At 27.6% G+C, this 21,655-nt stretch overlaps 6 protein-coding genes across 7 annotated transcripts; 4 read left to right on the plus strand and 2 right to left on the minus strand.

Annotated features, from left to right (window-relative positions):
- Positions 1–1,345: 1,345 nt before the first annotated feature.
- Positions 1,346–2,458, minus strand: LOC113549089 (frataxin, mitochondrial). Its single transcript, XM_026950245.1, is given in 4 exon segments — positions 1,346–1,643; positions 1,731–1,757; positions 1,759–1,846; positions 1,919–2,458. Coding segments are annotated over 4 exon segments (582 nt in total). The 5' UTR covers positions 2,134–2,458; the 3' UTR covers positions 1,346–1,391.
- A 214-nt stretch (positions 2,459–2,672) lies between these two features.
- LOC113549504 (3-hydroxyisobutyryl-CoA hydrolase, mitochondrial) lies at positions 2,673–7,097 on the plus strand. Its single transcript, XM_026950840.1, has 3 exons — positions 2,673–2,991; positions 5,795–6,785; positions 6,846–7,097. The coding sequence occupies exons 2-3, from the start codon at positions 5,795–5,797 to the stop codon at positions 6,977–6,979; spliced, it is 1,125 nt and encodes a 374-aa protein (XP_026806641.1). The 5' UTR covers positions 2,673–2,991; the 3' UTR covers positions 6,980–7,097.
- Positions 7,098–7,912: 815 nt separating this feature from the next.
- LOC113549472 lies at positions 7,913–9,066 on the minus strand. The gene is made up of 4 exons (XM_026950792.1): positions 8,858–9,066; positions 8,571–8,772; positions 8,329–8,487; positions 7,913–8,257 (listed from the first exon to the last, which is right to left on the minus strand). Exons 1-4 carry the CDS (start codon positions 8,887–8,889, stop codon positions 8,036–8,038), a joined length of 615 nt encoding a protein of 204 aa, XP_026806593.1. The 5' UTR covers positions 8,890–9,066; the 3' UTR covers positions 7,913–8,035.
- A 183-nt stretch (positions 9,067–9,249) lies between these two features.
- Positions 9,250–10,889, plus strand: LOC113561192 (V-type proton ATPase subunit G). Its single transcript, XM_026967473.1, has 3 exons — positions 9,250–9,476; positions 10,349–10,449; positions 10,520–10,889. The coding sequence occupies exons 1-3, from the start codon at positions 9,395–9,397 to the stop codon at positions 10,700–10,702; spliced, it is 366 nt and encodes a 121-aa protein (XP_026823274.1). The 5' UTR covers positions 9,250–9,394; the 3' UTR covers positions 10,703–10,889.
- Positions 10,890–13,887: 2,998 nt separating this feature from the next.
- LOC113548882 lies at positions 13,888–17,457 on the plus strand. Its single transcript, XM_026949972.1, has 4 exons — positions 13,888–14,391; positions 14,500–14,703; positions 14,766–14,810; positions 16,847–17,457. The coding sequence occupies exons 1-4, from the start codon at positions 14,285–14,287 to the stop codon at positions 17,085–17,087; spliced, it is 597 nt and encodes a 198-aa protein (XP_026805773.1). The 5' UTR covers positions 13,888–14,284; the 3' UTR covers positions 17,088–17,457.
- Positions 17,458–18,513: 1,056 nt separating this feature from the next.
- On the plus strand, positions 18,514–21,627 carry LOC113548755. Of its 2 annotated transcripts, XM_026949800.1 has the most exons (7): positions 18,539–18,679; positions 18,769–18,832; positions 18,958–19,199; positions 19,319–19,598; positions 19,667–19,825; positions 20,023–20,167; positions 21,240–21,627. In XM_026949800.1, exons 3-7 carry the CDS (start codon positions 19,093–19,095, stop codon positions 21,410–21,412), a joined length of 864 nt encoding a protein of 287 aa, XP_026805601.1. In that variant the 5' UTR covers positions 18,539–18,679; positions 18,769–18,832; positions 18,958–19,092; the 3' UTR covers positions 21,413–21,627. The 2 variants fall into 2 exon arrangements, with proteins under 2 accessions (XP_026805600.1, XP_026805601.1); XM_026949799.1 differs by lacking the exon at positions 18,769–18,832 and having other exon boundaries at positions 18,514–18,679; positions 21,240–21,624.
- Positions 21,628–21,655: the final 28 nt, after the last annotated feature.

Genomic DNA, 21,655 nt, shown 5'->3' on the forward strand with positions numbered 1-21,655 from the left:
TTATAATTGTCTGTGTACACTTATTTACTTGTGAAATTTAATAAAATAAAAATTAAACTAGTAAAATTAATTTTTTAATAGGTAAAATAGGTATATTACTTTTTATATTTATATTTTAATATTAGAACAAGTTATAGAAACTTGGTTTAAGCAGAATTGTATTTAATTATATTTGGCATAATATAATAATCATAGAATTTTAATTATTATTTATAATTTACAAATATTGATTGGTAAAAGAAGAAGTAGGTAACTATTATTAAGGACCAAACTAAAATCTTCCACAACGTTTATGATATTTCTTTCATGACCTTCACTGCTACAAGCAGTGAATTTTTGGATTTGTATATGATTTTAATGGAAATACAATAACTGTACTTTTGTTAAACAAAACTTATATTTGATACTAGCTATACTAATTTTAAGACATTTTATTTTGGTTCTACTTTAATTAAACATTTTTTTTAAAAATTTATATAATTTTAGCTTAGAGCTAATTTAGTTATTATATTATATAATATTAATATCTTATGTTAAATCACAATAATAATTATTTTTTCTCAAAAATTTAAAACAATTTTATTTATCATTTATAAAAATGTATAAATTTTACTTGATTATTGAGACATAATGTTAATAACTTTAGGTTCAATGACCACTTTTTCATAAATGGCTTGCAATATTAGCCTATCAAGATAATTCTAAAAAATGACGTTAAATTAAGAAAAATAATGTCATATTAGTAAATTTATTCTTTACTATTTAATACAAAAATGTTCTCTCAGAAATTAATAGATATTAGTAAGCATAATTAAATATAAAGCATCCATGGCAGTTTTAAGGCAAATTTAATATTTTTTCAGTTTTGTTAACTATGTTTATAATTTAAAAGTAACAATAGACAGTCAAGGGAAAATATAATAGATATTTTTAATGATTAATAATCAATTAAAAAAAAATTTGGGAAAAGATTATCAAAAATTATTTATCAATTATGTTAAAATACAAATTAATTGCTAATTAGCCACTTGCAGAACTGAAAGCAAAATATTGCAATTTCAACAGCACCAGTTATTTTGGATTAAATAAAAAAGGCCATCGGATTGGGAAGGGACAATATGTCCTCTTTCTCTAGGTGAAAACACCCATGAGTACAAATACAAAGTACTTAAACTCAGCAAAATGTTAATTTTAAACTCTATATACAGTAAATAATAATAATAATAATAATATGGATATTCAATATCTTTATTCCTTAAAATCATGTTTCTAATCAAGTACTAAATATTTAAAACTCTTGATTAGAAACTGTATAAAAATAATTTATATTTTTTAATTTCAACAACATAATCTAATATTCCTAATATTATAAATAATTGAACAAAATATAACTATTTACTTAAAGTACCACTAAATATGCAATTAGAAAAGTTTACATTAAATGAATATTCTTTAGAAAATTCACAAGTCAATAATTCATGTAAGCTGACACCATCATGTTTGTAAATCCATTTTATACCATTAAAATCATATCGTTTTGGACCACTTATTGGTGAACTCAACCAAATTTGTTTATTTGGTGTCTGTCGATTAATAACATATGTGCCATAAGGTTCACCTAATTGAACTGTTAATACACCATCCTATAACATTTCATAAGAAAAGTTTAACATAATATATTTCATTGAATAAATAATTATAAATATGTATGTTATTTATATTATACATACACTGAATAAAATGTCAGGGTTTTCAAGACTGTGGATTATCTTCTATGATTTGTTCAAAATATTCACATAATGATTCTAATGTTTCATTGCACGTCTGTTCAAAATCTATTTCAGTCCTAAAGCAAAAACAAATAAGATTTATTTTCAATTTGTCACAATTATTATTGTATATAATAGTAGTTAAGTACTGATTATTAGAAGTAGAAAATTGTTTAGACATAGAAAACTTTTGAATGCTGAGGCTGTCATAAGGGTTGCATTTTATTTGATGTTGAAATGAGTAATATTTAAACTGTAATCGATTAATATTAAAACAACAATACTCCCGTTTGGGTTTAAGTAATATTTTAGTAAAAAATTCATTTTTTGAGACTATTGATTGTAATATCTTCAAAGACGTCATGACAAAATTTGTAATGATTGAAGATAATTGTATTAAACACTACAGAACACAGATAATAAATATTGTATATAAGTTATAAATATATATTTTTGACCCAAATTTAATCACAGACACAAAAACTAAAGCATCATACAACAATAAAAATATGGCAAATTGCTAAAGAACTCAATCACAAATTTACAAAAAAACATAACTGATATTGATGGAACATTATAGAGAATAATATATAATAATATGTATTAATGTAGGTATTATACTATTATATTCTAAGACATAAGTAGTTGTAGTAATGTAGTACGAACTTCAGGCCGCATTAGTGCAATCCTTCTTGCTTATTTACTACTTTACTAGATAACCGTGTCCTTATCAAAATTATAGATATTAGATAATATGTTATCTGTATTACAACGTGGTCTTTTCCTTATCCCGGCGTATTTTTGTTTTAAACTCTTTCAATTAGATAATAGGTATCTGATAAGTGATAATACTAATGAAAACATTCACAGTTACCAGTTATTTTTTTTTTTTTTTTAGGAAATTTTAACTTAATCTTGTTAAAATATTATTAAATTATATAATTTAGTATTTATTATATAGGTAGATGCTTCTGTGCTGATTCTTTCTATGGGCCATACTTATCTACGTAATATATTAATCAAACATTAGTCAATAAGCATATGATAATATTGGTAACATCTATTTAGTATCCATCAATCACTACATTAATAATTATAATAGTATACTTTTACATTTCCATAACCAAAAAAATTAACTTTACTTTTATATTAGATAACATTTAATTTTATTCAAATTTTACACAACTCATTACTCATTGTATATACTTATTCGAATGAAAAGGTAAGTACCTCTATTATAGTTAAATTAACACATACTATAGTCCCTAACATTTTAAATTTTTTAGGTTCCTTAATCTTAGTTCTTTAAGACTTGAATATTGAAATATAAAAAAAGAATAATAGAAAAAATTCATTTAACAAAATTTATATTATTATTGAATTTATGATTTACTTTTCTATAAAATACAATATATTATTCTGTGAAAATACTTAAAACGTCATTCCGTGTCAGAAAGTAGTATGCTAATAAATAATATTGTATCTACTTATGTCTTTTTTTATAATTACTTAATGATTAGTATTGTAAATAAAGGATACATTAAAATTATATTTAAAATACCCCTCACCTCCATCCTTGAATCCGCATTGATTATAAGCCATAAGGTCTTTATAATTAATAAATATATACAATTGTCCGTACAAAATAATAAATACCGAATATGTTTACAAATAAAATGAACCATTTGAAAATAAATAAATTCAGTATATAATCGGTGTTTGGTACCCATAATAAGTAGTTTGTTAGTATTTGAGAGTTGAGACATAGTCACTATGGCATAAGGATAAAGTTTCAGGGAGTTAAAATTAAACTCAGCACCCCTAGGTAAGCTTACTTCAAAATGTTAAAAATAAAAATTGTTTTTTTGTTACGTATTAACAAAAATAGTACCTACCTATATGGCTATATTTGACATTGGTTCATAAACTAAATCGACGGGAAAGAGTCCTGATTTTGGACCTATATATAACTAATCAAACACCTATATAGTTTATACATTAACAAAATTAATATTTATTTTTTTATTTTTTAAATGGTCATTTTTTTCGACAAGAACTACATTGTTTCACATTCAAATTTTAATGAAAAGTATTTCGCTCGTCCTGACACCTTGAAAATAGCAGGTGAACAAGTAATAAAAAGATTGATTATTATAGACAAATATAGAAATTACAATATATTATGATCAATAATAACTAATAATAGGTAGGTATGTAGAATATTAAGGACTGTCATTTTACTGATCTATAATATAATCTTTGAGGACGCCACTCTCACGGGCGTTGTTATACCAATTCAAATAAATTGCTTATTACTCGATTAAAAATTGAAATATTAATATAAAACTTACAAGACTCGATAAAATTGTGTCAATTCACTATTTTATATTAAATCTAGTATTACAAAAACGATTTTTCTACTTCTACTGAGTACATTTTCAAAGGTTGTAGGTAGTTAGTGTGTATTTATGAAGAGACAACACACGTGGAATTGGCGTCTTCTTAAATATGGTGTTTGGACGTCCCCTCTGTGTATTTCTCCATCAGTTGATTTTACTGATACTGGACATTTTCTCCCTGAATCAAAAGGGTGCGTTACGATTGCGTATGGACCTTTTTCATTATTACGATTGCGTATATTCTACCTACCCAAAATTAGTGCAACGTTGCCGTTGTTCAGAATCATGAAAATCTGTAGTATAATTTATTTTAGGAAATGATTGCTTGTATTTGATACGATTTCATAAACGTTACTGTGACTACTATTCCCAAGCCAATACTTTTCAATTATCTATAAAATACTATAATAAGATAAGACCAAATGTCAAATATCATATCGGATTTCCTGACGTATCGCACTTTAGCATCGTTATATTAGTATACCACCAACTTGTCATTCGATAAGTCACTAGTATTAGTGTTAGTGTCTTAGTGAGTAAAAGTGCGGTAACCATCATGGAGAATTCTTTAAAAATTATTCTATCAGAACGTGGGAAAGAGTTAGTTGTGGTCTCTTCTCATAAATATCGTTTTATAAGAAAACGAAAAGACGAATTGTTAAAGTGGATATGTTACATTAAAAGTTGTTATGCCAGCATTTTAACTGATGCAAATAAAACTCAAGTTAATGCTGTAATCGTTGAGCACAGCGATGAAGCATTAACAAATCAAACTATTGACCGCCAAATTCTCAGGGAAAATTGCAAACGGAAAGCCGCCGATTCAATTTCAACTCGTCCAAGCAAAATTATACGAAAAGAATTACTGACAAATTTAGATACAGATATTGTACATAAGGATATTCCTTCTGTCCAGAAAGCCATGTATATGGCAAGACGGAAAAACTTTCCTATACATCCAAAATCTTTTGACGAAGCCATAGATAAAATGTTTATTATATTTAAATTAAGAGTATACTACCAATTTAAAATAACATAAATTAATTAAGTAATACCTACCTACGTGTTGGCAACGTTGCACTCGTTTTCGTACGCAGTCGTAATGTTTTTAAGATTTAGGTAAAGAAATCGTACGCAATTGTACAAACGTACGCAATCGTTCTACTAAAAGGGACAATCATACGCAATCGTATATCACCGAATCAAAATATATTTTTTTATTTTTAATATAATAATCGGTTCCGTTTGAGGGTGGGGGGTATGACGTTGAATGAATCAGGGGGTCAAAAGACACTGAGAGAAACGTCCTAAATTTGTACCAATTCGTTTGTCCCTTATCCCTACATATATAACTATTTTTCTAGAAATTATTTTACACATATGAGTATACTATACTATACTCCTGTGGACTCGACAACCTATAGGTATCTTTCCAATAAATAACGTATTCAAATTTCAAAACCTACATATTCGTACAATAATTGAAATGCACGGTTTTACCTAAAAGTAATTTAATTAGTTAAAAAATATTATTCTCATTCACCGAACATCATACACGGTGTACCCGAAACACGAATAATACGTCGTCTCGACTTTAATATTATATTGTCGTCATTCTCTTCGCAGATGATTTATTCGAATCGCCTCGGGTTTTCGAAACGTTTGTTGGCGTTTAGACGGAATCTTTCAACCGCCGGCATGGACGACGTGCTGTTCGAAGTCAAAAACGACGTGGGCATTGTCACGCTGAACCGACCGAAAGCGCTGAACGCCCTCAACATGTCGATGGTGACCAAGATTTTGCCAAAACTGAAGGAGTACGAATCGCAGGTGCGAATGGTGATCGTCCAGGGCGCCGGCGGCAAAGCGTTTTGCGCGGGCGGCGACGTGAAGTCCATCGCCCTGAGCGGGGTGGGCGCCACGTCGCTCGAGTTGGGCGCAAACTTCTTCCGGACCGAGTACTCGATGAACAGCACGATCGGCAAATACAAAATCCCGTACGTGTCGCTGATCGACGGCATCACGATGGGCGGCGGCGTCGGCATATCCGTGCACGGCAAGTACAGGGTGGCCACCGAGCGGACGCTGTTCGCCATGCCGGAGACCGCCATCGGGCTGTTCTGCGACGTGGGCGGCAGTTACGTTCTGTCCAGGCTGGACAGGCACCTGGGCGTCATGTTGGGCTTGACCGGGTGCAGGCTGAAGGGCGCCGACGTCGTCAAGGCCGGCATAGCCACGCATTTCGTGCACAGTTCGAAAATGGACGATCTCCGGGCCAAGCTCATCCAGGACGTCCGGGACCCGGGCACCGTACTCGCGGAGAACACGGAAGACCTGAGCGCCGTGGAGTTCACCATGGCGCCGTTTGTGGAGAAAATCGATTCGATATTTTCCCACGAGAGAGTCGAAGCGATTGTCGACGCACTGAAAGCGGATGGATCGAAGTGGGCGCAAGGGGTGCTCAAATCGCTCAACGAGGTCAGTCCCACGGGAATGAAAATCACGCGAAAGGAGATTTCAAAAGGAAAAAACCTCAGTCTAGACGAATGCCTGATAATGGAACACCGATTGGCGTACAGGTGCACCGAAGCCAATTATTCTGAAGACTTTTTTGAAGGTATATTTTTATTTATTAACTACTATTATTACCGTTATTTTCATTTTTTTTTCTGTGCAGGAGTCCGAGCACTGTTGATCGATAAAGACAAGAGTCCAAAATGGTGTCCAGCTGCATTGGAAGATGTGAAAGATGAAATTATTGACAAATATTTTGAGCCATTACCAAAAGATAAAGAGCTGAAATTATTGTAAATAAATATTTAATAATACTATTTAGGTACTTATAGATTATAATTTACAATTCTTTTATGTATAAATATATATATATGTATACAGACCAAATAATTTAATAAAGTCTAATTTTTTTTTAATTTACAAATGTGATGTTCTGTAATTTTGTTGATTTATTTTTTTAATTGGGACAAATATAATATAAATTATACCCATAATTTAAAAAAAGTATACATGATATTGTAGATTTATCAGATATAAGGTAATACAATAATTTTTATTAATGTAGGTAGGTATTTAATTTAGTTTAGGCTTAAAATGTTTTCTATAATTCAATCCTTTAGACCTTAAGTTAGACTAATTAACCACTACCATGTATCAATAATCATATATTCAACATTCATACTATAATCCATTTAAAACATGTTTTTAAACTTCAAATAAGATTTAAAAAAAAAACTTTTTTTTTAAGTATTATAGTCTCATTACATTGATGCTATTTTTTTATTTAAGTTTTTAAAGTAAACCTAGAATTTATAATATATAATATCTACCAACTACTACTAAATAAATTTAATAATTTGATATTTTAGTGTTTGCATGATAAAATAATCTATTTTATCATGAATGTTTGACTGTAGACCGTATTGTAGACAGACCTACAAATACATGAAATATCCAAACATTCAGGTTGAATGCTAATGGGTGGTGTAGTCTTGCACTCTTGCCTACCAGAAACTACAATGATGCTATTCATTGCAACCAAAATATTTTGATATTATATATTACATACAATATTTTCAATATTTGTTCATTATAAGAGCATTAGGCTATGGTTTGTGTAATATTTGTACACTCAAATTTATATTTATTTTTGTATACATAAGATTTTAATGGTATAAAAACAATTATATAATTATAAAAATAGAATTAATAAAAATAAAAATCAACAAATTACATAGACTATGGCTAAATTTGTATAAAATTTATAGTTACATAGTGTTAAATATCACTATTGTTCATATTATAGTGAATAAATAAAAATATTTTATAATATATCTTAAATAATCACACTTATTATTGTGAAAGTGAATCTAGTTTTACTTGAATTGCTTCTAATGTATCATAGAGATTCTTCAACTCTTTTTTATCTAAATCCAAATTTATTTCTTTGATTTTGGGTTCATTGTGATATTGGCTGTCTTCAACTTTTAATTCTATTAAACATCTAGGTTCCGGACCAGATAATTCAATTCCAACTTTTGATGAAATATTCAAAGCCCAATTGACATCCTTTAACTAAAAAAAAAAAAAAACTATTCGCATTGAGTATTTTATGTATTGTTGAATTATAGTAAAATTATAATTACCCTGTATGAATGAGTTAAGTTTTGTTGAAGCCTAGACACAACTTGTTCAGCATTTGTAGACCAACATTCACAAAATAATTCAACTTTTTTCTCATTCAATAAAAATAGTTTAGACAACACATTTTTTAGTATCAAAGGTTTTGTTACATCACTTATAACCTGAATAAATAAATTGAAAATGTTAAAATAAAACAAGTTAAGAAAAATTTGATTTTCAAATAATATATTAACATAATATTAACCTCTTTCAGTAATTGACTTAAGCAATTCAGTAAACACTGACACTGATTACTATTCAACTTTAACGATTTTTCCATAGATGCTAGTTCGTGTTCAGAAAATGAAGATAATCGATTGGGTTCAAAATCTCTTATCATTCTATCAACCAAACGAACAAACTTCTTGTCATCGATATTGTTCAATAACTCTAATCCCGAAACAAAACTAAAATTAAAAAAATTAATTTTCTATCATTTGCAACATCTCGAAAGATAAATAAATAAATATGAGTTAGACGGTGAACACTTACGATAGATCTTTGGCCAGATTTTCAAATGACATAATTTATGATTCAATATTTCAATAATTATTAATTACTGAAATGTGGAAATAGAAATAATTAATAATTATAATTTATACATTAACGAATTTTGAACCGAGCCGCCGAATACTTTGATTCCTGGTGGGATTCGAAATTTGAATTTCAAACGATTTGATATTTCGCAGTTAGCTTTTTACACAGAGATTTTAAATCTCTGAGTTTATAGTAATTGTTATCGTAATATCATTCATCGATAAGTGATAATAGTCAATCATGGAGAATCCAAAAGTAAAATATCAAGTCAGCCTGACAATCAGCTGTTTGTTTTGTAAAACCTTGGCCCGTTGGCGACACCCATTTATTTTCCCAATTCCCATTTATTTACAGATAAGTACAAGGCGGCAGGCGCTCTTGTTCCCGTATCATCAGCTCATCTCTGCTGGGTGCTGATTGCTGATCGTCCCCGTCTTTCGTAATATTAAAAAATTGTTTTCGAAAACAAAAACATTTTAATTATTGATCGTGATGGCCAGCCAAACTCAAGGAATCCAACAATTGTTGGCTGCTGAAAAGAGGGCCGCGGAAAAAGTTGCCGAAGCTAAGAAACGTAAGTACCAAGTTCGCAAATTTAAGGTGTGGCTGATATCATCTGATACAAGATATGTTTCCAATTAGTTGAAAAAAATCCAAAAACCATTAACTACCTTATACATGGAAAATTTTAATTTTGTTTATTGTTTTTACAAAACGCTTTTCAATAAGTAGGTAAATACATATTTGTATGACCTCTTCGGTGGGCTCACCGAAAGCCACACCTTATTCATTTAAAAATTGTTTGTGATTTGTATAGGTACAATTATCTTCAATATAATACAATATTTTAGTCTATATCATTATAAGTTTTAAAATAAAATATCTAGTTATTTTATAAAATAAAAATTTTGTTTAAAACCCATGTTATTACAATAGATTTAGTAGGCGTGGTTTTTACCAAGGATCTCATTATTGGTTAATTAATGATGACGATTAATCAGTTTTTATTGTTTTTGTGTATTTAATCAATATTAAACAAAGATTCTGATGCCATGATAAACAATCACTATAAATCTAATGAAAAAACTATTAGCTAATGGTCCTTTAAACTTAATTTAGTGACCTATTAATAGTCCTAATTTTAGTAAGTCATTTAATCAATACATTTTTTATGCAACAGCATGTGCATAACAGTTAAATCATTAGATTGGGAACATGTTTTTTTTTTCTTGGGAAGTAAAAGTTTTATGTAGCACCACTAGATTTAATATTTTAACACTGATGCATTTATAATGATGTTTCAGTTGTTATTTATTTTTGTGGGATAATTGATAAAGAAAGCTTTTTTCAGTATTTTTTTTAATTCAATGATTTGTGATTGGTTTAAAATGAAGCAGTATCTCACCCAACTCTAATGTTGACATTTTATTTTATACTTATTTATAGGCAAAGCAAGACGTTTAAAACAAGCTAAAGAAGAAGCTCAAGATGAAATTGAAAAATACAGACAAGAAAGGGAAAAACAATTCAAGGAATTTGAAATTAAAGTAAAGATTTAATTGTGAATAATATTATATTGTATGGTTTTAACTATGTTTTTTTTATTTTCAATTTTAGCACATGGGTTCCCGGGAGGATGTTGCTGCTAGAATAGATGCTGACACTAAAATAAAGATTGAAGAGATGAATAAGGCTGTAATTGTTAATAAACAGGCAGTCATTGATCAAATTCTTGAATTGGTTTATGACATCAAACCAGAGTTGCACAAAAATTTTAAAGCTACAGCTAACAAAGAATGATATGTGTGTGTCATAGTATTTTTCTTTTTTTTCAATTCCATATAAGAAATATAAAGGTGTACAAATTTAATTTTGGTTTTAGTTTTCGTTTCACTGAAACATTCCATATGTTGTTCAATTTTATAGTGTATTATTATCATGATTATTTATTTGTTTAGGATTTCAATATTAAAGTGTTAAGAACATATTTTGTTTTGTTTTCGGATGTCTAAAAAAAATGTAATCAATATTACTATTGTTCCATGTTAAATAAAATGCTGTGTTATTTTTTCTGGTATAAATACAGTTTTGATTAAACATTTAACGTTTAAACACATAAACATGTAAATCATTAACGCTTATGATACAATATTGGTTCATTTATAAGAAAACAAAAGAATAATCAAAAACCTAAAAAACAACAAATCTTATTATTGATTGCATTGTCAGTGACATAACATAGTCAACTTAAAAGTAAATTGTTACTAAATTACCCCTCTATTTAATTTTAAAAATATTATCATTTTTACTTTAGTTGGTTAAATACCTAAAATATACTTTTGTGGTTTAAGTAACTTAAATATTATCATAATTCACTCATTATTGTCAGTAATAATAGTTTTTATAAATACAAATCATACCTTATATTCAAATTTTGGTGAGCACATTTTACTTGTATCCAATTTATTTTGCTTAACTACTAATAATTTTAAAAATGAATTTTTTATTTTTAATAATTCAGTATTTTAATTTGAACACTAATGAGTTTTTTTCATAAAATTTAAATGTTAAATTACAAACTTGTCCACAAATCCTCAATAATATTAATCCCAAATAATTTAATTACCTATTTTATAACTAAAAATGTGTATCACTTGAATATTTATAATTCTTTAAATTATAATGTAAGAAAAAAATATCTTAATTATCCAGTATGATTTTTATCTAGTATGGTATACTTACTTAACTACTTGTATTTAAAATAGATTATCTCAAAGAGAAATATAGGAACCCATACTACTTTTTTTTTAATTAGAGTATTATAATTAATAATTTAATACCACTAAATAAATATTTATCTCAAAATGTTACCTGTATTATAAATCTATGAACATATTATACGATTATTTTATCTTACTAAATTATACTGGCAATTTAGTTGTTTAGAATTTTAATTGTGGTCTAACAGTTTACAATAATTTACTTATGATTTAACAAAAATAATATTTTTATTAATGTTTATTCCAATTTAGTACTAATATTTTTTACCATAATATACAAAATCAGTAATGGTCCATTCGGATGTAAGTTTTCAATAATGTATAAGCTGGGATGCAATTTTAATAAAAATAAAAACTGAGTAAAAAATGAATCCTATTATTGTTAGTTAGGTAAACTTGTTGATTATGGATTACACAATGAACAAAGTTGTCATCATTCACCACTGCTGTTTGTCTATTAAATTTTTTTTTTTATTAATCCGCGGCAGCAAAGGCCATTGGATGGTTTTATTTATTTGTAGAGGGGAGGAACACGGTAAGAGGTGGAAACACGTATTTTTGTATGTGTGGCAAGGATTTGTCACTAAAATACCAGGTGGTCACCCATCCGGGAGCTAGCAATACCGGCCGATACGTACACTCTGAGCGTTTCCGCAGTTGAGTATACGATCGCACTACACCAAGTCACCTATTACATTTTTAATAATGGCTTTATATTGTATAATGTATTAATGTATATATTATTATATAAATTATTAAAATAAAAAAGAGAATTTGTACCTTTAGAGCAGTGGTTCTTAACGGGGGCGGTACCGCCTCCTTGGTGGCATTTCGGTCTCTCTGGCGATACTTTTGAAAGGGGCGGTGAGCTTTTTTAAACGAAACAAAGAAATCGGTTGGACATTTGCAACAAGGTGATCTACTTTTAGCTTTGACCAATATCTAACCAGACATCTCCACATTAGCAGCTACTCATATGGGTAAGAACCACTTAGGCTGTAGTACAAGTAAAGCAACCAAATTTTCACACTAGAAAGAGAAAATTTTGAACTGTGTAACATTGTTTTTATATTTCCAATATCGGAACAATTAAAATAGTTATTCAACTTTTAAAAACACAAAAATTATGGATTTAGAAACAATAAGAACTTTTTTCATATTAGTGATGTCAAAAAGTTAGAAACTATGTAATATAGACAATATTTTCGTTATTATATAGTGAAATTTAGTTCTATAAATTGGATTACAGCCGTAGTATTTCTTGCCCGCGTGAAACGATTTTTACTATGTTATACATTTGTAAGGTGGAGACAACTCACGCGGGTGTGACGTACTCTTAAGTATAATTAATAATGTGAAATTAACATTCTTAATTCTAAACATTTTAGTATCTGTTTTGCACTTCGGTTTGTTGCTGCAGCCTGTTTAGTGTGTTCATATTTTTTTATATATAATAATAAAATTAACTTGAAAAAAAAAATAATGGCAGACATATTATGCAAGCTTATAGCTCTATATGCCTAAATAAACAGAGTATCCACCAATAGGTATAATTATGGGATGAAACTATTATACAAAAATAAGTTTAAAAAAGCACGTCATGCATTAAAAGAATTGGAATTGTGATTGCCGTTACTGGTGGTGGTTGGATAGTGATAGCGAATAACTAGAAACTAGGTCGGTTTGGGAATCAAAAACAAATAAGAGTATATATATAATAAATACAGTAATTACCAGAGACTAAAGAGCTAATGTTAGCTAATTTTAATACCTATTAATTTATTTAAATGAATCATTTTTACCCACTAACCCACGGGCTACCAATCATTTTTTGATAATTCAAAATGTTAAAATATTTTCTTCAATGCGTTAGTGCCATAGGAATACACTAAGTCACTACAGCATATTAGTATATTTTACTATTTAATATTATTTTAATATAATCTAAGAATAGAATAGATATTGCGGACACACACACATTTCATTGAAATTAGAAATTTGTAGTAGCGGATTATGGATATTACGGTCTCAGATCATACAGTGTTATTACTGTATGTCACGATTAAAGATATACATATTATATTACAAATATATAAAGTATAACTTTAATCGTGCTCACCGTGCTGTATGTCAAAAATTCAAGATCACGATTAAAAATTGTACCTACTATCGTTTCATTTCTCGGTAACCATAATATTGTGTTATCAGTTATCACTGAACCATTCAACACGATCATCACGGACTCCATCATTTTTTACCCGCGCTTTTTAGCTCGTTCGAGATACGACGACGAAATCGGAATATTAGAATACTAGATTCTGAAAGAGTTGTGAATTTGTGGTCTGTCATCTGCATTGCGTTTTTTCTGTTTGTTCCAATTAACCGGTAATTATTTTTTCTTACGAATTTCCCAATATTAATTAATGATAATATTACATGGTCGCACACTTACTAAGTTACGAATACTATATAAGATATATTAATGTATAGCTTGATTCGTACCAACTCATTAGATCTTTGACTAATCGTACTTACTTTGTTTTGACGACAGAATCATAGTTTAAAATCAATTGTTTTCGTTTTTCATTTAATTTTTGGAACCATGTCTAAGCACCTTGTTGACATGGCATCCAAGCAAAAAGACGTCATGTTTAACATGTTGTCATTAAAGCACAAGTTATTAATCCCAGAAAAAGAATGTGAAAAATGGTATGTAATTTTTTTATTTTTAGATCATATCGCATCTTACAAGTTCGCTTATGAATTTAATTTTGTATTTTTGAAATTTTATTCATTAATCTGTTTATTTTCTTTTAGTGAACAGTATACTAAAGATTGGTTGATTATTAACGTCTGTCATCATTTACTCTGTATAAATTGTGCAAACATTCAGGACGGTACAAACTGTTGTCAAATATGCAATATCACGTTCGATCCAAATACACAAGTCAGTACAGTTACTGAAATGAAAATAGCGTTTTCTCAAGTTGAAGATATAGTGTGGAAAGTAATTGCATTAGAGTAAGTTGTGTTAGTAATTTGTTTAGTTGATGATTTTAAATGAATGTAATTTCATTTCATAGGAATGGAACATTGGATGAATTATATCCCGATGAAGAATTTAACAAGTAATTATTAATATGTATTTAAAAGATTTATTATATATAGGTGTGCTAAAACTTAAATGCTTAAGATGCTTTTATATGCTTATTAGTATATTATGCTTGCTTGGCTACTACACAACAAGAATTATTATCTATTTTAAAAAAAAAATCTTCTTGTAAAGTTAGTTAATTCTAAATGAAAAGTTGAGTGCCTCTGCATTTAATCTAGACTAAAGATATTCAAAATACATTATTAAAGATGTGTTGTGACTTATAATTTTATGAGTGTTTGTCAACAATTTTACAAAAAAAGATAATCAAATTTATATAAATATATAATATCTCATTTTGATTTATCTTACTTAACCACATTTCTTATTATTTATGAATAATATATAAATATAAATATAAATGTTATACACATTAAATATTCTGTCATTAATGATTTTGATGCCTCTAGAAGTCTAGACAAAAAAGCTATGCCATCAAAAAGTTTACATTCTTCTAACTTAGAAATTTTCATCCTTTACTTTTAGCTCAACAGCAAGTATTAAGTGACTAAAGATTACATGAGCATCAGTTTTACTGTCATTAACTTACGCTAGAGTAGCTTAACATTTTTTTTCAATTATTTAATCTCATTTAATAATGTATCATACCATTTCTCACATTTTCATGTACTTTTTTATGTACTTTTTGGATTTTGATAATTTGTAATTTTGTATAAAAAAAAAACTGAATTAATAATCTTATTACTATTGTGTATCTGATTTAGGTTTTTTATTGTTGGTATATTATATTTATTAACTTGCAGACATTTTTGCTATTCTTATATTTTTAATACTGATAACGTTTATTTAATTGTAAAATAACTGTATAACAAATTTATTACCTATGTAGACTAAGGTATTATGAATTGTCATACTTATACCATAATACTATATCATATACAGTGGCGTATCCAGGTTGAGAGGCACAGGGGCCATGGCCCTCCCTCGTTGACCGTATTTACTATTTTTTGTTTTAAAGATTTATATTTATTTGTATACGTGAATACATACTACAGTATGTCTTAAAAAATTTTAAACAGCGTGTGTGCCTCCCCCAAAACAATTGTGGATCATGTACATAACTAATTTTTTTTACAAATAACATAATTATGAATTTTAATTGCCGCCAAACTAAATTTTAAAAGTGCTTAGTATTGCTTTGAGTTATTTTATATGCATTATTTTTTTAACATTTTAAATTATAAACATATTTATATTTTTTTGGAATATTTGTTTTTATACATAGATTTATCTGTAGTGACATAAAGTAAAATATCTAATTTTTTAGATATAGTTAATGAAAAATAATTTATTATCATATTGATAATATTGTGCAAAAAAAATTAATTTAAAATCTTGAACCCATGTATATACAGTAGAAACTCGTTACCGTTACTCTCTGTTATCTATCTTCGGTCAATGTCAAAAAACAAGTTGATGATGTGATCATTGAAATTTTGAGTGACGATCAAATTAGTTTTAATGTCATTAACGTTGACAAAGAAGTTGATGACGACTTCAAAGATTCAGTGCTTGACTTAAGCCACTAACTAGCCACGCATAATCAGAATCAATGTTATCAAAATGCATTGATTGGTTTAAGGTACAAGAAGAGGCGAATGAAACGCAGGTCTTACTTCTTCGTAAAAATATAAAATATGAAACATGGCCGTTCAAAAAGCTCGTGCCTCAAAATAAAAAACAGAAGATGACGGATTATTATATTTAGTATATTTTAGTATGTTATTATTTTTGTCTGCGTAATGGCGTTGTAAAATATTTGCATTTATTGAAAAACTATGTTTTGTATTATTGTATTTTTGTTAACAGTCTAATCGATTAACCGTCAGTGTCCCGGTCCTGACAGTGACGGTTAAAAGAGTTTCTACAGTATATATATTATTATTTGAATCATTAAAATGAAATATAATAATTTAATAATAATTCAAATTTTTATTATTTTTTAAAGATTTAATTTGACTAATTGGTTTAATTTATTGATTATTATAGCAAAAACAAACCAGATATGATTCATATAAACTCAGTTAAATCTTCAATGCAAAACCATTTGTATAGCCAAAATAATGAATCTAACAGGGAATCTAATTTAAGTTTATCTCAATCATCAGTAGATCTATTTGAAGAAACTGAGGACATTGAAGTTCCAGAACAAGAAAATGATAATCATCAGTCTAATGGATCTGTTTCTATTTGTGTTAATTCTGATAAAAATGATGAACTGGTAAAATAGAATTTTCTATTAAACCTATAGGTTAGTGATAAATCATCATATGATACAGTTTTAACATTTTTGTTATTTATTTGATAATAATATGTTCTTAACAGATTTGTAAAATATTATCTAATTAATCATTTTTGTTTTTAGTTTATCCTTTATTAATATGAAGATAGTGCATAATAGGTTACCTGTCATTACTAATAGCTTGACATTATTTACTCCAATAAATTTTGAAAAAATTGTTATTTGTACATCCCCATTTATTGGAAATATCTACTCTACATAGTTTAACTTTTACTCCCTTAGTATTGAAAACACTATAGTGTATGATTATACACTAGTTAAATGTATATATTTTTTTAAAACAATAATGTTTATAAAGTATTTGGAGTTAAAACTAGCTTATTAGTAACTTATATAATATAATGTATATATTCATCATGTTAATTTATTTTGTAAAATAATAATTTTGTATACAACTATGAATTGATCATTACTATTAACTTATATATTATATTTATATTTTAAATTGTTTTAAATAAAGTAACTGCCATTGTAAGATAATTAATTATTAACCAATAATGTGGTTGTTTGTGTTTTGTGTAGTAATTTTGTAATAATTCTTAATTAAAGAAAATTTGTTTTTTATTAATAAAAATAAAAGAATGTTTACAATCATATATTTTTTTGCACAATGAGAAAATACTAAATTTGATAAACATTTAACTTAATATATTATTTTAATTAAATTATTGTTAGTTAAGGAGGAGTTCAAAAAGAAAAATAATTTTTCATAACCTATTGTTTCATTATATATTGCCGTATTGGTACATTACACAAGATGTCCATATTATATTAAATAAATACTAAACTGAATGAAAATATGGAATTACATACCTAAATTAATTATAGATACTGCTAAATGTTAACATTTAATAATTATATGCAAATATATGTATCTTAAAATTCTAGTGTTATGCACCGGATAATGCTCTTAAAACATTTAAGATATATATACAAAATATTATTACATCATGTTTCTTGGACCATGATATTATTTACTTATATTGTGCTTATATCGTGCCCAAGGTAGATATATCCACCTTGATTGTGCCTTTGACAAATCTTGTTCAGTTGTAACCTGAATATTGACTTAATTCAAATACTATAAATACTATAGTATTTGCTTGATTAAAATTTAACAAGTTTAGTAAGTACAAAATACAAAAATGTACAATAATACGATTAATAAACTTGCAGTGTATGTATTTTACTGGAATAAATTTGAAATGTGTAACCTCACGCTGTAGTCCTGCCGTTCGATCATATATGGTTTATGGTATATACCATTAAAAATGTGGTATGTTGTGGTATTAGACTGTAGATTCTAACCGTGTTGTTTACTTATCCAATTATGTATCTTGGAACCTGTACTCGAGAGATGAGATAAATAACCACTTGTTTAGATTTTACCGCTCATATTATTATTATTTTATCTTATTTATTATACCTACATATTGTTTTTATGTAATTTTACAAACTTTTTTCATACAATTATTAAATAGTTTTCAATTAAATGAATCGTTAAACCAATGAATCACTCGGTACGATCTATATTTTTTACCGTTACGTTTACAGTTTTGCTTTGGTATACGGAACAATATTAATGTTGTGGAGTTTGATGTTGTTTTAGCTCTATGAAAACCTGGACATGGCTGCAGAATGCGGACCATGACTTTACTGCTCTGTTTTATTAGGTTATTTCAACATTTTAACTCGCATATTAATACCGTATTTGTATAGTGTAATATAACATGATAATAATAATCATGCTTGTACATTTCCATTTTACTGATTGTTGAGTTATCTTTATTTTATACAGACTGCGAATGTTCCTGACATCATTGCTGAATGGGACACCGATTCGGACTCTGAAACTATTATATTAAGCGATTTGCAGATTGAAAGTTCTACTTTTATCAGTTCCGACTTAGACTTTCAACACCAAGATCTAAATATGAACGGTGATGATAATTATGATCAAAGTGCTACAGATACTAGTAACAGTGACAGTGAATCTGAAGATGACGTTGTCCAGGGAACAATAGACAGATGCTGTGTCTCGTAAGTCATAAATATTTATTTAAAAGATATTATAGTATTTACTTTCCCAACCACTAACATAATTTTATGAACTAGTAATATACAGAATTATTATTCATATAAATTTAATGCTGTTTTAGTAACCCTTGGAATCATTCTGTAAAAAATAAACATATAGTTGTAACATATACCAATATTGAAAACGATGAACTTGAAGTGATACAAGAGTTGGTAGATACGTTTAAACTAAATGCACACGTAGGTTGGAGTGATAGTGTTACACATTTAATTGTGAAAATTCTTCCAAATGGTAAATGTGTTCGAACTAGAAAAATTATGAACGCGCTATTATTAAACTGCTTTATTGTTAGTTTGGAGTGGGCCAAAGACTGTATAACTTCTAAGACATTATTGCCAGAGGTATATAATTTTTATACAATTTTAATATTTTTAACAATTTTTTTTAAAAATAAATTATTTCATTCAAGGTAGATTATATACCACCTGATTATTCTGGCGAACCATCCCCATTAGTGTCTTGGCGTGTGGGACGAGGAATAATTGATTCACCGATGGAATGGACTAGAAATTGCATTTTATATCTTCATAGTTCTATTGAATTCAATGAGTCATATATGGACATAAAAGTAAGGTTTTCAATTATTTTAGTTGTTTTTTAATAAAATAAATATTATTATGTTATAAAATGTATGTTTTTTTTAAAATCTTATTGAAATTAAATTAATTACCTAATAAAGTTCAATCATATTGAAAAAATTATCATCTCAAATATTCCACCTTAAATTGTAATAAAAAATATAATGCTATTATTATATTTTATCAGTTATGGGCTCAAAGAGCTGGTTTTGTGTTGACTAATGATTTGGGAGAGTTCAATGATGACTACAAATTGCGAATTATATTGGCTGATAAAAATAGTACAACTAATGATGTTCGAGCTAAATTACCCAACAAAACAGAAATTACAAGTAAAATAATTTTTTATTTAATAAATTGGTAAAATGTATAATATATTTATAGAATTGTGTATATTTTATAGTAAATACAATTTTTAGATTTTGAACGGAGTGATGAATGTATTGATTTTACAATAATGTGTGTTTTTTTTTAAAATTTTTGTGTCTCATCACGTTTTGGAGTAGTAATAATTCTTTGATTTTTGACTTCAGCCCCTCTTTGAATAGGAAAATTCATCTAGTTGGTACTTTGGGGGTCGAATGTTAAAAATTTCCAGTAGTTTTCAAAAGCGTCAGGAAAAACCCTGAAAAAATAACAAAAAACGGAAATTTTTACGCATAACTACTTCAACAAAATCAATTTTTTGATTTTGCTGTAACTCAAAAACGAATCATTGTATTTATTTGAAACTTTCACCAAATGTTTATATTATGGTAATCTATTTACGATTAAATTTTCAAAATATTTTGACCTTTTTTAAGCTACTTATAGACAATTAAAATTTTTGACTTTTTAAGTTTTCTTTTCTTAAAAAGCTGATAAAAAAAAATTTGGCTATCCAAAATATCTTTAAAATTTAATACAAGGTTTATTATAAGTTGTACTTATCGTAGTAAAAAAAAATCAAAAATCGTTGGTCACAACTTTTGTTTATAAGCTTTTAAAGTTCAAATGTTTACGAAATATATCAAAACCACGAAAATTTGCAAGGAAGTTTGAAGTCAAAAATTCATAAAATTTTTGTGATTTATACTTAAGGTTCAAAAATCCAATACAAGGTTTTCCTTCAAGTAACTTTAAAAAAAAATTCCAGCGTTTAGAAAACATTTTATGAGCGTATGAAATTTAATTTTTTACGAAATCGCGTAAAATAACGATATATTACAATTTAAATAATAGTACTAATATAATATATCCAACTAATTATCATTGACTGACAAATCATTTCCGTTCAGAATCGTTTTTCGTATACAATGATACCCGTCATTGCATTCAAATTTAACACATCTATTATAGTGACTTATTCTCCATCTCTACTATACAGCAGAACGATATCCACTTGCTCACTTTTTTTTTTTTTAGGTTGGATATGTGATTATAAAGCTGTTACATTATTCTTGGATTGGTTTCTTGAGTGTTTGTTTCAATACAAATTTGTTGAAATTAGTCGAGATTACCAAATTATGAAACTAAATTCAAACATGGTAGAATTTACCAATATGGAAGAATCTCTGTTTGAATTTGAAATTTGTTGAATAATACATTTTTTCATGTGTAAATTAAATATTTGATTATTAAGATATTTTTGGATTATTATGAACCATGTACCCATGAAACAAATATTTTTATTTTTATGTTAAGTTAAGTTTATTATTATGTAATTTATTTTGTTAAATTTGTGTTACTTCTTGGTTTCATGCCATTTGACTACAGTGTTTTTTTTTTATTAATTTTTTATATAATTAGTGTTAAAACAAAATAGAGTACAAATGATAGTG

Source organism: Rhopalosiphum maidis, chromosome 4 (assembly GCF_003676215.2).
Source record: "Rhopalosiphum maidis isolate BTI-1 chromosome 4, ASM367621v3, whole genome shotgun sequence".
NCBI lineage: Eukaryota > Metazoa > Arthropoda > Insecta > Hemiptera > Aphididae > Rhopalosiphum > Rhopalosiphum maidis.

Excerpts from the sequence above, each read along its gene's own strand:
- LOC113561192 (XM_026967473.1), top strand. The coding sequence starts at position 9,395 with ATGGCCAGCCAAACTCAAGGAATCCAACAATTGTTGGCTGCTGAAAAG. Across the intron at positions 9,477-10,348 it reads AGTTGCCGAAGCTAAGAAAC|GCAAAGCAAGACGTTTAAAA; the intron begins GTAAGTACCAAG and ends ACTTATTTATAG. Across the intron at positions 10,450-10,519 it reads TCAAGGAATTTGAAATTAAA|CACATGGGTTCCCGGGAGGA; the intron begins GTAAAGATTTAA and ends TTTCAATTTTAG.
- LOC113548755 (XM_026949799.1), top strand. Across the intron at positions 19,599-19,666 it reads CTAAGACATTATTGCCAGAG|GTAGATTATATACCACCTGA; the intron begins GTATATAATTTT and ends ATTTCATTCAAG. Across the intron at positions 20,168-21,239 it reads CAACAAAACAGAAATTACAA|GTTGGATATGTGATTATAAA; the intron begins GTAAAATAATTT and ends TTTTTTTTTTAG.
- LOC113549504 (XM_026950840.1), top strand. The coding sequence starts at position 5,795 with ATGATTTATTCGAATCGCCTCGGGTTTTCGAAACGTTTGTTGGCGTTT. Across the intron at positions 6,786-6,845 it reads TTCTGAAGACTTTTTTGAAG|GAGTCCGAGCACTGTTGATC; the intron begins GTATATTTTTAT and ends TTTTCTGTGCAG.
- LOC113548882 (XM_026949972.1), top strand. The coding sequence starts at position 14,285 with ATGTCTAAGCACCTTGTTGACATGGCATCCAAGCAAAAAGACGTCATG. Across the intron at positions 14,392-14,499 it reads GAAAAAGAATGTGAAAAATG|TGAACAGTATACTAAAGATT; the intron begins GTATGTAATTTT and ends ATTTTCTTTTAG. Across the intron at positions 14,811-16,846 it reads CCCGATGAAGAATTTAACAA|CAAAAACAAACCAGATATGA; the intron begins GTAATTATTAAT and ends TGATTATTATAG.
- LOC113549472 (XM_026950792.1), bottom strand. The coding sequence starts at position 8,889 with ATGTCATTTGAAAATCTGGCCAAAGATCTATC. Across the intron at positions 8,773-8,857 it reads AATCTGGCCAAAGATCTATC|TTTTGTTTCGGGATTAGAGT; the intron begins GTAAGTGTTCAC and ends TTTTAATTTTAG. Across the intron at positions 8,488-8,570 it reads TAAGTCAATTACTGAAAGAG|GTTATAAGTGATGTAACAAA; the intron begins GTTAATATTATG and ends TTATTTATTCAG.